Consider the following 16,235-nt stretch of genomic DNA (forward strand, 5'->3'; position numbering starts at 1 on the left):
TTTTTAGTAGAGACGGGGTTTCACCGTGTTAGCCAGGATCATCTCGATCTCCTGACCTCGTGATCCGCCCATCTCGGCCTCCCAAAGTGCTGGGATTACAGGCTTGAGCCACCGCGCCCGGCCATCTATAATTTTTATAGCTTCAGGTCTTAGATTTAAGTCCTTAATCTATCTTGAGTTGATTTTTGTATAAGGTGAAATATGAGGATCCAATTTCATTCTTCCACATGTGTCTAGCCAATTATCACAGCACTGTTTGTGTAAAAGGGTGTCCTTTCCCCACTTCTTGTTTTTGTTTGCTTTGTCAAAGATCAGTTGGCTGTAAGTATTTGGGTTTATTTTTGGGTTCTCTATTCCTCCCATTGGTCTATGTGCCTGTGTTTATATCAGTACCATGCTGTTTTGGTGACTATGGCCTTACAGTATAGTTTGAAACCAGGTAATGTGATGCCTCCAGATTTGTTCTTTTTGCTTAGTCTTCCTTTGGCTCTGTGGGCTTTTTTTTGGTTCCATATGAATTTTAGAATTTTTTTTTCTAAATCTGTGAAGAATGATGGTGGTATTTTGATGGGAATTACATTGAATTTGTAGATTGCTTTTGGTAGTAGGGTCATTTTTACAATATTGATTCTACTCATCCATGAGCATGGGATGTGTTTCTATTTGTGTTGTCTGTGATTTATTTCAGCAGTGTTTTGTAGTTTTCCTTGTAGAGGTCTTTTGCCTCCGTGGTTAGGTATATTCCTAAGTATTTTATTATTTTGCAGCTATTGTAAAAGGAGTTGAGTTCTTATTTTGATTCTCCACTTGGTTGCTGTTGGTATATAAAAGTGCTACTGATTTGTGTACATTAATTTTGTATCCAGAAATTTTGCTGAATTCTTTTATTAGTTCTAGGAACTTTCTTTCTGGAGGAGTCTTTTGGATTTTCTAGGTAAATGATCATATGATCATCAAACAGCGACAGTTTGACTTCCTCTTTACCAATTTGGATGCCCTTTATTTCTTTCTCTTGTCTGATTGGTCTGGCTAGGATTTCGAGTACTATATTGAAAAGGAGTGGTGAGAATGGACATCCTTGTCTTGTTCCAGTTCTCGGAAGGAGTGTTTTCAACTTTTCCCCATTCAGTATTATGTTGGCTGTGGGTTTGTCATGGATGGCTTTTATTATATTGAGGTATGTCCCTTGTATGCTGATTTTGCTGAGAGTTTTAATCATAAAGCGATGCTGGATTTTGTCAAATGATTTTTCTGCGTCTATTAAGATGATCATGTGATCATCTTATTTTTAATTCGGTTTATGTGGTGTATCAGATGTATTAATTTGGGTTTGTTAAACCATGCCTGCATCCCTGGTATGAAACCTACTTGATCGTGGTAGATTATCTTTTTGATATGTTATTGGATTTGGTTAGCTAGTATTTTGTTAAGAATATCTTTCCTTTTAAAACTTCATAGTGGCTGGTCATGGTGGCTCATACCTGTAATCCTAGTACTTTAGGAGGCTGAGACTGGTGGATCACTGGAGCCGGGGAGTTCTAGACCAACTAGGGCAGCATGGCAAAACCCTGTCTTTACCAAAAAAAAAATATATATATATATATATATACACACACACACACACACACACATATACACACACATATGTATATATACACATATATACACACACACATGTGTATATATACATACACATGCGAAAAATAGCCAGGTGTAATAGCACATGCCTGTAGTCCCAGCTACTCAGGAGGCTGGGGTGGGAGGATCACTTAAGCCTTAGGAGGCAGAGGTTGATACCATGCCACTGTACTCCAGCCTGGGCGACAAAAAACCAAAAACTTCAGATTATTTGAAGGCATTTGAATATTCAATTGAAAGTAACAGTTTTTCTTAATGCAGATATAATTCACATACTGCAAAATTTGCCCTTTTAAAGTATATGACCCAATGGTTTTTAGTACTTCACAAAGTTGTGCTGTCATAATCACTATCTAATTCTAGAATATTTTCATCACCCCAGAAACTCCATACCTATTGGCAGTCACTCCCCATTCTTTTTTTCTTCCAGTCTGCTAATCTACTTTCTGTTTCTTTTTTTTTTTCTACTTTCTGTTTCTATGGATTTGCATAGTCTGGACATTTCATATAAATAGAATCATAGTTATATGGATTTTTGTGCCTGCTATCTTTAACTTGGCATAATGTTTACAAGACTCATCTACATTATAGCATGTGTCAGTATTTCATTCCTTTTTATGGCTGAATAATATTCTGTGTGTGCATATATTTATATACACCATATTTTGTTTATCCATTTGTCAGCTGATAGACATTTGGGTTGTTTCTACTTTTTTTTGACTATTATGAATAATGATGCTATGAACATTCTTGTACAAGTTTTTATGTGCACATATGTTTTTCATCATTTTTGGTACATACCTAGCAGTGGAACTGGGCATATATTGTGTCATAGGGCAACTGTAGTTTAACTCTCTGAGACACTGCCAAACTTTTTTCCACAGTGGCTACACCCTTTTACATTCCTACCAGCAACATGTGAAGGGTCTAGTTTCTCTGCATCCTTGCCCATACTTGTTTTTGCTTTATGTATTTTGGGGGGTACTATGTAATTTTGTTACATTTTTATGTTCTACATTTCTGAAAATTGATGTGACCTTGCTATGGAAAGATAAAACCATTTTTTCAAAGTTGACTACTAATTTAAAGAAAAAAATACTACAATACTAATACATGATTGCTTCTTTATCATAATTTGCTAATATCAGTATCATTTGTAGAAATGAATCAGATGAATTTAGAACCAGCAAGTGTTTTAAGTTAGTGTTGTAATTCATAGACTGAATATTTCATTTCTGTTTTTCATGATTACATGTAAAATAACTAATTTAACAAACTTCAAATTAGGTGGTTTATCCAAGTCTGTGTAAGCAGTTTTGGACTCATGACACCTCATTTAGTAAATCTACACTTAGCATGTACTCTGTCAGGCACAGTAGTGGGCTATGGGAACACAGTGACAAGCAAGATGGCTATGGACCCTTTGTTCTTGGCACTTTTAAGGAAAAAAAAACACATGTTGGCATAATTAGAGGTTGTGGTTTGTGTTGCGAAGGATATAAATAGGATGTGTGAGAGGGAATACTATACTGTAGATTTGTAAGTCAAGGAAGACCTTGCTGAGGGGGTGATTTTAAAACTAAAATCTAAAAGGTGATTAAGAGTCAGGTATGTAAGAGCTGGGGGAGAATACAGCAGGCAGGGTGTCTGAATTGAAAAAGAGCTTGAGATCTAAGTGAATGTCAGTTTGTCTCGTAAGGAGGAAAGAATACTATTGGGGAGTTTGGAGAGAGACAGAAGCCAGATCTGGCCATGGAAAGGAATTTGAATTAAATCCATTGTAGTGGGACTCCATCAGAGAGTGACAGGATTGATCTAAGTTTTTTTGTTTTGTTTTGTTGTTTTTGTTTTTTGTTTTTTTGAGACAGGGTCTTCCTCTGTCACCCAGGCTGGAGTGCAGTGGGAGTGATCGTAGCTCACTGTAGCCTTGAACTACTGGGCTCAAGTGATCCTCTCACCTCATCCTCCCAAGCAGCTGGAACTACAAGCATGCCCTACCACACCTGGCTACATTAAAAAAATTTTTTTGAGGAGATAGAGTCTTGCTCTGTTGCTCAGACTGGTCTTGAACTCCTGGGCTCCAGCAGTCCTTCTGCCTCAGCCTCCCAAAGTGCTGGGATTACAGATGTGAACCACCATGCCTGGCTTATTTAAGTTGTTAAAAGATCACTAGAGCTGCTGACTGTAGAATGGAAGCAAGAAAACCAATTAAAAGGTTATTGCAGATGACCAGGCAAGAAATGATGGTTTAGATTAGGGTAATGGCAGTGTAGGTGGAAAGAAGTAGACTGATCTGAGAGGGAGTTTTGGAGATAGAGTCTATAGGATTTGACTGTGGTTAGATATGGGAGGCAAGGCAAGAGAAAGAAAAGTTGAGAATGATGCCCAGGTTTTTGGCTTAAACAATTGGTCACAGGTTGTTACAGGATAGGGAAGAAATAAGAGGAAAGATTTGGGGAATTGGGAATTGAAATGCATTGTAGAATTTGAGTTGCCTATTAAAATATATGAAGATGTCAAATCTCTTTAACAGTTGGGTATATGAATCTGGGTCTGAGAGGGTGAGGCCTTGGACAGAGAGACAAATTTGCGACTTGTGTGAAGAACCCTAACGTTTAGAATTGGATGGGAAATTTAGCAAAGACTCTGGCAGGGCAAAAACCAGTGATATGAATGAAATGTACACATGCCTACTAATGGTTTTTCTAAACCTTGATTCCTCTTCTAGAGAAGCAAATGATAAAGGCTGTGGTGTCTGTCTTTCTCCTTGCAAAAGTCAGAAACTTTTGCTGGGTGCTTTTGCATCTTTTCCTCCTACTGCTGACGGACTTGCTTAGCTATTGCCTAACCTTTCTGTTTAGTAGGTGTAGGTGGTTTTAAAAAAGAAGGACTTGGAGATAAGGGATTACCTCTGGGATACTAGTCATACTACTTTAGTTAGCTGTATTTTGGGTTAAATACAATATGTGTATGCTAGCTTTTAAATTTAATAATTATTTGTATGTGTGCGACCCATAGTTCCAGGACTAGGAATTCTCAAAATCTTTTGAGTTTTTATCTTGATAAAAAATTAATATTATCAGTAATCTGGATAATCACTTTATAGCTATCATGAGATTTCAGTACCTCTATTTTTAACTAAATGCTTTTCCTAAATTTATTTAACTTGTATTGCATTGCAAAGTTTTCCAAGCTTTGGCTTTTGAAGTCTCTGACTGAAAACGACCTATTGTTTCTGTGAAAAATTTGTTTTAAACCTGTCTACTAACAAATTATGGGAGTAAACATTTTAAGTAGGACTGCCAGTGTGCGCCATTTATGTATATTTTGATCAGTAGTCCCAAATACTGAGTTTTCCAGCATATTTTTTCCCTATCTTGCTTAGAAGTGATGCTTTTGATAAAATATCTGAGAAATTCCATTACTATTACAGTTTAATAGGAAAATGGAGATTATCCATGTAGAAAGCAGATAATATATTAACATCTAGAAGTAGTTGGTAAATACTACATTCTTTCACTAAAAATAAAAAAAATAAGTTAGATAACTTATGTTTTGGATATGGACTTCTTTTGACTAATATGGAAGTATTTTTTCTCGTAGAGAAGGTAAAATTAATTAAAAGATTTCCTTTTGTTGTTTATAGATGTCATTTTAAACTGAGACTTTAGGCTGGGCATGGTGGCTCATGCCTGTAATCCCAGCACTTTAGGAGGCTGAGGTGGGCGGATTACTTGAGGCCAGGAGTTTGAGACCAGCCTGGCCAACATGGTGAAACCCTGTCTCTACTAAAAATACAAAAATTAGCCGGGTGTGGTGGTGCATTCCTGTAAACCCAGCTACTCGGAAGGCTGAGGCAGGAGAATTGTTTGAACCTGGGAGGTGGAGGTTGCAGTGAGCCAAGATCATGCCACTGTGCTCCAGCCTGGGTGACAGAGCGAGACTCTGTCTCAAAACAAAAAAACAAAAACAATAAAAACAAAAAAAAAACTGAGACTTCAAAGTTCTAACGTAACTGGAACTTTTTTTTTTTTAAATCATGTGAAGTGACAGTCATTGCAACTTTAACCCAACCTTTTTTAGCAGCATCCAAATCATGTTCTTATGCATAATGAATATACACAGCCTGCTGTTAGTCATTCAACTTTTCGGTACTTTTCCATAATCTCATTAGAGCCTCATGAAACTGCATGATGTGGGAGGAGCAGGTACTAGAAATTAGCACCTAATGTTAATTGAATACTCAGTAGGCATTGTGTTCTGTTCTAGTTTATGTGCATTTCCATTGTTATGAAAATTAAGCCCTGTGAGATACAAACTCTTATTGCCCTTATCTTACAGATAAGGAAACCGAGGCACAGAGTGCTGGTGATGGGATATTGTATAAATTTCTTATCATCTCTTTACCTACATCTGTCCTATTGTGCTGTAAGTCCAACTCCTCTGCACGAGACCCCCATCCCATATTAGCTACTGAAGGACATTGCTCTTGAAATTGTTTTTCTCTCTTGCATCATCAGTTTTTTCCTTTCTACTGAATTACTCCTATTGGCATACAAACACGTTATTTCTCTCTTGAATAAACAAAAGCACAAAAGAATAAAACAAACCAAAAGCAAGACCCTCTCTTGATCCCATTTCCCTTCTAGCTGTTGTCCTGTTTCTTCCTTTAAGTGCAAAACTGTTTGTAAGTTGTATATATTTGCTGTCTCTACGTGTCTCTCCTTTTCTCTTGAATCAATTCCAGTTAGGTTTTTATTCTGCTATACCACCAAGATTACCATTATCAATGTCATTAATGATCTCCTTGTTGCAGGATGCTGTGGGAAAATATAGAGATAAATAGAATAATATGAAGGGAGGACACTGTGCGTAATAACCAAAGTCTAGAAACACTCAAATATCCATTGACAAACTATAGTACTTTCATATAATGGAGCATTGTGCATTTGTTAAAAAGAATGGGGAAATATTTTTATGCTGCTAAGCAGTAATCTCCCTGGTTTATTAAGTGAGAAAACAAGATGCAATAGAGTAAGTGTACTGTACTACTTTTTATGTAAGAAAAGGAGGAAAATAGCAGTATGTGTGTATTCAGCTTTGTTAAGCATTGTAAGGGCAATTCAAAATCATGGAACAAGGACAGAACTAAAGCCTCTTTGAATGCACCTTGTTTATAGTTTTTACCTTATCGCCATTTTTTTGTTATATATAATTATAAAAAAATAGAGAAATCTCTAAATGAAAACACAAGAATTATAAAACATCAGGATGGTGACACAGTTACAAGAATGATTATTTCAAGTAACTTTGAAACACTGTATTTTGCCTAGTGACCTATATCCTAAGGACAGAGAAGATCAATAAGAAATCTTAAACTTTGTTCAATATTGTTAGTAACAATCTTGTTATTGTTATTTTGAGATTACATATAGTAGGATAAAACAAATAAGTACATTTGCTAATGGCATGTATTTATTAATGTCATTAGCAAGAAAGATTTTCAGGGTGAGAAGATACAAATAAAATGAGTGAATACTATTTAATTGGAAATGTCACAATGAACTCAGGATTTAAGTTTCTCTTTATAAAAATACATTATTTTCTAGCTCTGCTTACCGAAGAAGTAATGACAAGTAAAAATCAGTACTCGTAGCTCCCAGATTTTGGTCTTTAGATACCATTTCCCATTAAAATGAATCATGAATCCTGGAGCAATGGCTGATTCCAGGTCTGGGGCATGAAATGTGTAAGATGAACTTCTGGGGCATTTTGTGCCTGAGAGCAAGGAAGCTACTATTAGAGATGACAGAGGTCATGTTAAAATGCTGGAGCCACCTTGTAGGGACCTCCTACTGGTCAAAAATGGTGCAATTTGAGGTCCCCTTTGTCAAAAGTCTTCTTGTCATACAAAAAGGAATTGGAATCTGATCAGCCCTCTAGATCTAACTACATTGTACAGGAACTACAGGAACATGTGGAGCAATACCAGGAGGATACAGTTTGCCTAATCAGACTGGAAAGTTCTATGAGACGAACAATTTCTTCAACACGTAAATAGCCTGGGAAAAATTTTTTAAAAATAGAAACTGTTAAAAGATTAAAAGAGGCATAACAGCCAAATTTTGTGTGTGAACCTTATTTGGATTCCGATTCAAATCATCTTTAAAAAACATTTTTGGGCAAGTGGGAAGAGTTGAGCTGCACTGGATATTACATATTAAGGAATTATTTGTTGAATGTAGTAACATTATGGCTATTATAAAACTTACTGAATTTGTACAGGTGAAAAGAAATGATGTGTCATATTGCTTTAAAATACAGTACTCAGCTGGGTACAGTGGCATATGTCTGGAGTCCCAGCTATTCCAGAGGTTGAGGCGGGAGTATTACTTGAGCCCAGGAGTTCGGGGCTGTAGTGTGTACCACAATCACACCTGTGAATAGCCACTGCACTTCAGCCTGGAAAACAGAGTGAGACCCCGTCTCTCTTCTTTTTTTTTTTTTTTAAAAAAAAAACAAATTAAAATGCAGTATTTTCTTTGAAGAAAATAAAAAGAAATGAGGGATGGATGAGACAAGAATAGCAGAATTTGGTAATTGTTGAAGCTGGGTACTTGAGAGTTCTTGAAGATAGTACCTGTGGGTTCATTTTATTCCCTCCACTGTATGTATGTCTGAGAATTTTTATAAAGGAAAAAAATTCACAAAAAGAGACTGATGTCCTTTATGCAGAGTGATGATATGACATAAAAGTATCTATTTATTAAATGTTTGGTCTGGTAAAAAAGTGATAGTTTATGATGACTGTAATACTTACTGAAGAAAGTTCTTTAGGTTCCAATTGTAATAACTACATTATAGAGATTTATAAAGCATTGCATAATTCATTTTGAGCAGGAATTAAATCATTGATTGTATATTTAGCATTCAACCTATGGTCGTATAGTTGGCCATTCAGTGCCTATAAGGATATAGGAAAAAACAAACTCAATTTCTCTTATGCTCTCACAACACTCAATACAGAATTCTTCTGTAATGTCTGGTCACCAAAATGTGTGGGGATTTCTCTCCAACAACAAGGAGTTCTGCAGATAATTCTCCAGAGGACACCAGCTGAATGTCCTTTAATTCAGTTTACTTCTGACATGATCTACCTGGAGATAGATTCCACAGGTTGAGGGCTCAATCCCACAAGACTGCCCTCCTTCATATGTGGTCCCAAGCACAGGTTGTGGCCTGTGTTTTTGACCAGCTGGTTATAAATTGGGGTTCCCGTGACCCCCTCCTGGGGTTCAATTAATTTGTTAATGCAGCTCACGGAACTCAAGGAAACATGTTACTTAACATTTGCTCACTTATAAAGGATATTATTACAAAGGATACAAATGGAAGAGAGATGCATAGGACGAGGTCTGGGAGAAAGGGCTTAGAGCTTCCATGCCCTTTCTGGGCCCATCCACTCTCGAGGAACTTCGACTCTTTCTCCTATGCTGGAGCTCTCAGAACTCCGTCCTTTTGGGTTTTTATGGAAGCTTTGTTAGATAGGCATGATTGATTAAATCATTGGCCGTTGGTTTATCAACTTGACCTTAAGCCACTCTCCCTTTCTGGAGGTTGGGGGTGGGGGTGGGACTGAAAGTTGCAAACTTCTAATCACTTGGTTGGTTCCCCTGGCAACCAGCCTCCATCCTGGGGCAGTGTGGGGTCCCCCAGCCACCAGTTGTCTTATTAGCACACTAAAGATACTCATCTTTCTGAAGATTCCAAGGATTTTAGGAGCTGTTTGGCAGAAAACAGCATGAAAACCAAATATATTTTACAATACCACAGTGCTCCTCTCTCTGTCTCTCTCTATATAAACAGAAACCTTTATATATAAATAATAAACCTTTATATGTATATATAAAGGTTGTAAGACTTATGATTTTAAAACCTGTGCATTGTATTTGATTGTTTATATATAGGAGTTTGTACATGTGCATTTGAGGAATGGTACACTCCAAAATGCTTCCAGGAGAAACTGGAATATGTGTAATGGTTAAGTATCTTGGAAGGATAGCTATACCTTTGGTGTGTAAGGATGCCTGAACCACAGATCTTAGTGTGATAATTTCTATTATGGCTAGTTTTAATATAAGAAGACCCTTTTGTAGTAGCTATGTTGAATACATAGTCTTAAAAATTGTTATAGTCGTGGCTTGGATTTGGCATATTTAAGAATTACTGATATGGCTAGTATTTGTTTTGATAACATGCAAAGAACATTCACCTGTTTTGCAGTTACTAAATAGGCCTTATGTGGAGTATATACAGATGCTTTAATTTTACATAATTTCATATTTTGGTTGCATATAGAGATGACAACTGACTCTCCATGCACTTGTGTTGATTTTTCTTTAGTCTTGTGTTTTTGAAAAGCTTAACAAAGGTATTTGTGAGAGTGGTAGGAATAATAATTAGAAGAGTAAGTAAATTTGTAACTAAATCTAAATGGCTCTTGAATTAAAACCAGTAAATTGTTCTGCACAATGTTAGTAAGGAAGAAAATAAGTCATATATTATCTTAGATGAAAAATTAACAAAATAAGGCAAAATGATTCTGGTGACCTTGAAATTTTATCCTACTGTTGACTATTAATATAAGGCCAACCACTTTCTCATTTATATAGTCTTGAAGATTTTTTAATGATAGTCATATATGCATTGCATTATGGTTGAAAAGACAGACTTCCAATTTACCTACCTCCCCCCACCCCGCCAGGATAATATTAATTATCTGTACTTTATTATAGCTGCAATAGGTAAATTACCATTTGCTGAACTCTTAAATGTTTTTTCTTAAGTAGAATTTGGAAAAACAAAAGTTCTTAAATTGTGTCAGTTTTCTGCTTACTTGTGCCTAAAGGGAGTTTTATTTTACCCATAATTAGGCATGTTATTCCCAACCTTCAATTTGCATAATTAGAAAAGTTGAATTCTTTTCTTTGTCCCATTTCTTAGTTGACGAAGGATCAGAGATTGGTGTATTCGGGCAGACTGCTTCCCGATCATCTGCAGCTGAAAGACATTCTCAGAAAAGTAAGCTTTTCTATCACTATTTGATACCAGATACATTCAGAATGTGAGAGGAGGTATGTTCTGAAATTGTATTTAACCAGTTCAGTTTTTAGATACTTAAAATCAATCCCTTTGGGTAGCATAACAAGTAAAGATAAATTAGAAAGTAACATGATAGTTTCTTGCTAGTTTAGGTAACGGTTCTGTATATTTATCTGATAGTTAAATCTAAAGTAGGATTATGTATTCGTGTTCAGGTATTTGTCGTTTTTTGTAAGAAAATTCTATTGACGTCAGTAGTGCAGAAGTAGAATGTTCAGTAGTGGTGACGGATTTTCATCGATAACAATCTTTCCTCTAAATCTCCTTTTTGCCAGCTGCATGATATTTTTATACAAATTGCGTGAGTTGGGAGTTTAATTTCAGGAGGAAATTAACTGGTCCATCAGTTAGCAAACTTTGTGGGTGCTCAGAGCTAAAATATATTTCAGTACATTTTTATATTTCAATATTTTCAATAAAATCAGCTTGAAGGCTAGTTATTTTAGTGGTAGCTTTTAGCTCATGTTCGTTTGTGGAATTTATACTTATAGAGCTTTTCAGCATTTGAAATGTTGCTTTTTGTTGGTGAGTATAGCAGAATTGAATTTCTTCTATGTTTTGCCTTAGCTCTTTGACTTAAACTGTTGTTGTGGATATTCCTTATCTAATTTAGAAGATCTATATCTTCTCCTGTATGTTTATGATCACCTGTGGGAAACTTTAAAAAAAATTAGTATATTCCTTCTGCTTGGACAGTTGACATTTTAGCTTTGCCAGTGTGACTTCTTGCTGTTATTGGAATTATGTAGTTTCAAATTGCTAACATGGTGCAATACCCACTCCCTCAAAAATAGCGGATTTTGCAGCAGGTTTTTTGTCTTTTTTCTTTCTTTCCTCTTTTTTTTTTTTTTAAAGACATACATTATTACCCAAAGCCTGTAGTTTATGTTTAGGGTGCACTCTTGTGTTGCACATTCTATGAGTTTTGGCAAATATATAATGACATGTCTCCACCAGTATAGTATCATTTAGAATAGCCCTGAAAACCTCTGTGTTCTGGCTGGTTTTTTTTTTTTTTTTTTCTTGTTTTTATGCTGGTGCTCAGAAATAAAATATATTTCAATATAGTCCTTTCTGCCATCTGCTCTTTGAAATACAAATATATTAATTATTTTACTCCAAGGATAGCTTAAATCTGCACATGAAGACTTTTAAAAAGATTTTTGCCGCCAGAAATGGTTTCAGGCCAGACAACTTAAAATAAAAACTGCCTCAGTCAAAGAACTCTTGTGCCCCTATATAAAACATGTTGAGTAATATGTTTATATTTTAAATAGTTCTTTCAACTGTTTTTGTTAAAGTCAATGTACCCCTTTACTTTTTTCAGTTTAAATGCTGCCATTAGCTTTACCTATTTAGTCACAAAATGTTTTATGGAAACATTCCCAAGATAAATAAATTCTGTGAATTAATTGTGATTAATAATGACCTTTTGGAACTACGTTTCTAAGGATCAACATCTTATACTTGTATGCTTGTTAATATTCTGTATTAAGAAGCTAAGAGGGGCATTGAAAATTAGGAGTGTCTTCAACCTCCTTTGCCAGGCATACCTTCTGTCATGCTGTCTCTGAAGCCTTTCTTTAGCATTCTAACCCTAAACTTCTTCCTCCAAACTCCTAAAGTAATTAAGGTTGGACTTCTCAGTTTCACGCAAAAAAGACTGTTCTCTGTTTCTGTAATTGTGCTGTAGTGCACAAGTCTACTCTCTTAACAATATCATGAGCCTCTTTAAGGAAGGGCCTGTTGTACCCTTTCTTGGATTTGCCTTCAAATTAAGCACAATTATAGGTTCATGGTAGGCAAGTGATACATTCTTAGTTTCTAGTAACTTTGTTTCCCTTTCTCATCGTTTGGGTATCTTTCTTTCTGCTCCTTTTTCTTTGTCATTCTGTTCTTTTCTTTTTTAAAAACTTGCTGACTCATCCCTCATTGTTCTCTGTCCTCCTTTATTCCTTCTTTCCTTTCCCCATCTTATTTGCTAGCTTTATATGTCTAAGTATAAATAAATATGCTCATGATCTCACTAAGCTAAAATGCCAACCCTAATCATTATTTGTTACGTTTTTCTTCAGTCATATTTGTAAGTTTATGGAAAAACATGGGATATTTACAGAATATAGTTTAAATGTATGCTTTATATCTGCTTATAGGTGTTATAGATGAAAATAGTTTTTGACTCCAAAAAGAGTAAAAAAATCACCTTGCTAAAATTAAGGCAAACATGATTATGATGAAGTTATTTGAGTTTCTTTTATTGTTGCTAAGCCTCAAGTGATGGAAATATGTAAACTGTAAAAAGTTTAAGATGCTAGATGTTTTCATGCTGAAATGATAGATTGTGCTGATACAACTTTCACAACATTGTTTGCTTTAAGACTGCTTTGTATGCAAAATAATTTTTTAATACAGCAGTTAGAGTATTTAGATCATTTTCCAAGTATGGAGAAGATTTGAATTCAAAAGGATCCCAAATAAAATGACAAATTTACCTTCAAATGATAACAGTTTATCAGTAATAGAACGGCTAGGCTGTAAAGGGACCTAAGTTTTAAGTATTTCAGTTTAGCTACTGACTTTTTGAACTGTACATTTTGTAGTACTACCCTTTAAACGTAATCTTCTTTAATTTTAGCAAGATGAGTATCATATGGTTCATCTAGTATGTACTTCTCGGACTCCTCCCAGTTCTCCAAAATCCAGCACCAATAGAGAAAGTCGTGAAGCATTGGCATCCAGCAGCAATTCTGTGAGTTGTTTTGGGAGGAGTAAACATTGAACTTTTCTTCTTCTTCATCTTCTTCTTATTTTTTGCCTCTAAAAACTAAATGAAAAACAGAACAATTGGAGCTTGTGGATTTTGAGATTGCGTTTTGAACTAAAGTTAGACATTTTGTAAAGTTTACCATTTTGAAAGGTCTAATACGCAGTGTTATCCGTTGAAGTCTATTCACCATGAGTTATAATTTGCTGTATGGCAGGTCAGTAATATATTTCATCTCAAAGGTTTAATTACTGGAATACTTAGAAAACAGAATTATGTTATGTATATTATATAATATAAATTCTTAGGCCAATGATGTTTCAGAAATATGCCAGGTATTTAAAATAGTATATTTGATTCAAGGTAGATTAAATTGTTTAAAATTTAAGTACCCTAAATCTTCTTGAAGTAGATGACTTGGTCAAGGATTTTGTTTTTTAAAAATGACTGGATTTGGGTGTACCTTCCACCTGCTTGGGGAGGTAATACTTAATGTGCTAATTTCTTTCAGACTTGGGTATTCATTCCTCCATCCTTATTTTTCCATCTGCCTAAAATTGTTTTGGAAATGTTTTGTAATAGTTGACTTTCTCAATTTACACATTTTCTATAAATTTCAAAGACATTGTCCCCAGTCCTCTTATGTTATTTTTGATTTCCCATAAAGGCTTTCTATGACACCTTTGCAGGTAAGAGGATTGGATGAGTGGAAGCTTGCTTTCAACTTCTTGAGCAGGCAGGGAACTTGTATACTGCTAAGTATGCTTTCCTTGTCAAGAATCCAGCCAAAGCTTGAAAGAGAGCACAAATGACAGGGGTGGGAACTAGTTGAAAGCTCTCTCAATAGATACTAGTTAACTGCTGCTTTAAGAAACTAGCTTCTCAGCCGGGCGCTGTGGCTCAAGCCTGTAATCCCAGCACTTTGGGAGGCCGAGACGGGCGGATCACGAGGTCAGGAGATCGAGACCATCCTGGCTAACACGGTGAAACCCCGTCTCTACTAAAAATACAAAAACTAGCGGGGCGAGGTGGTGGGCGCCTGTAGTCCCAGCTACTTTGGGAGGCTGAGGCAGGAGAATGGCGTAAACCCGGGAGGCGGAGCTTGCAGTGAGCTGAGATCTGGCCACTGCACTCCAGCCCGGGCGACAGAGCGAGACTCCGCCTCAAAAAAAAAAAAAGAAACTAGCTTCTCCAGTTGCTGTATTTAATTAGTATTCTCTTAATGGTAAGTATTTCCTAGTACCAGCCATGGGAATTTAGCACATTAAACTAAATAAAATATGCCTTGTCAAAACACCCAAGGGTCTTTATATGTTTCCTGTCTTGGCATGGAAAGGCACAGACATTGGCATTGGCACAGAATTTTTTTTTGTAGTTGTCAGACACAGTTGCATTGCTCCAATTTTTGTTCGGAAACAACCCTCTGACTTTGACTTGTCCAGTGGGTTGCTCAGCCATGATTTTGTATCTTTAGTGTGTATATTTGTTTGTTTTTTTCAGAGTGTTATGAAAGCCTGAAAAGTATCAAAGGAATGTTAAGTTGAATTCACCTTAATTTTTCATGGTTCAGAAATTTCAAGGGATTTGAAAATGTTTTAAAGATTTAATCAGAAAATAATTACCTAATAAGGTCAGAAATCATTAGTTCTAGAGAAATTAGGTTGTGCTGCCAAATGACTAGGCTTTTCTTCTAATAATTATATTAATGAACACCATATTATGATGGCCCATTTAATGAGAAATCTTGCCGAAAAAGCAGCCTTTCCCAGTTTATGTTCCTAAGAATCCAGACTCCTTAGTAAGATATTTGATATCTATTGTGTGTGAAGTAACATTTTAAAGTAAGTTTTTGTTAGTCTTGCAAAAGACTGGTGTTGGCTGTTTTGCAAAAGACTGTTTTGGACCTTTCACATGGCAGGACTTAGCATGGGAGTCATGCAGAAAGACATCCTGTCAATAGGAAGGCAGTACGGGTAAAATACAATTTAACAAACTTGTTAAAGGAAGGATGTTAAAATAATACTGTACCTAGCTTTTTAAAGTGGAAGAACTGTAATTTATGTAAAATGTAATTGTGTTTTAAATGTACATGAAACACTTGACAAACTATTTTTAAACAAATTGGGATGGTCTTCAGGGAGTTATATTGTTTACGGTTACTGAATCCATGAGCACGAGATAAAAAAAATTTGAGCATGAGAATAAAAAAATCCCGATTAACATTTTGATCCTCATAGTTCATTCTGTAAAAAAGTAATATTTGTTGGTGATTTCTATAAACTAATAGAATTTTAGAACTGAAAGGAATCTTGAAAATTCAGTCCAATCTCATTTTCTGTAGGAAAGTGGAGACTCTGAGAGGTTAAGTGAACCTTTAAGGTTATACTTCTTGTTAATGTCAGAGATAACACTAGATTTTAGATCTTTTGATTTCTACCCTGTTTCTCATTACTTTAAAGCAGTGTGTTACCAATAGGATGTTGTACAGTACTTGGCACATAGTAACTGTTTAAATGACTCAGTAATTAGTACCATTTATTGAACACTTTATATGTGTTAGGCATCATGAAAGGAGCTTTGTAGGCCGGGCACGGTGGCTCAAGCCTGTAATCCCAGCACTTTGGGAGGCCGAGACGGGCGGATCACGAGGTCAGGAGATCGAGACCATCCT

At 35.8% G+C, this 16,235-nt stretch overlaps 1 protein-coding gene across 2 annotated transcripts in view; it reads left to right on the forward strand.

The window, feature by feature from the left end:
* HERPUD2 (HERPUD family member 2) overlaps positions 1-16,235 on the forward strand; it is a 60,984-nt gene that overhangs the window by 19,383 nt on the left and 25,366 nt on the right. For both annotated transcript variants that reach the window (XM_011950170.1, XM_011950171.1), the window contains exons 3-4: positions 10,642-10,719; positions 13,436-13,549. In XM_011950170.1, the coding sequence (XP_011805560.1) occupies positions 10,642-10,719; positions 13,436-13,549 (192 nt within the window). The remainder of the gene's footprint in view (positions 1-10,641; positions 10,720-13,435; positions 13,550-16,235) is intronic.

The sequence above is a fragment of the Colobus angolensis genome, unplaced genomic scaffold (genome assembly GCF_000951035.1).
Source record: "Colobus angolensis palliatus isolate OR3802 unplaced genomic scaffold, Cang.pa_1.0 Scaffold302, whole genome shotgun sequence".
In the NCBI taxonomy this organism is placed as follows: Eukaryota; Metazoa; Chordata; class Mammalia; order Primates; family Cercopithecidae; genus Colobus; species Colobus angolensis.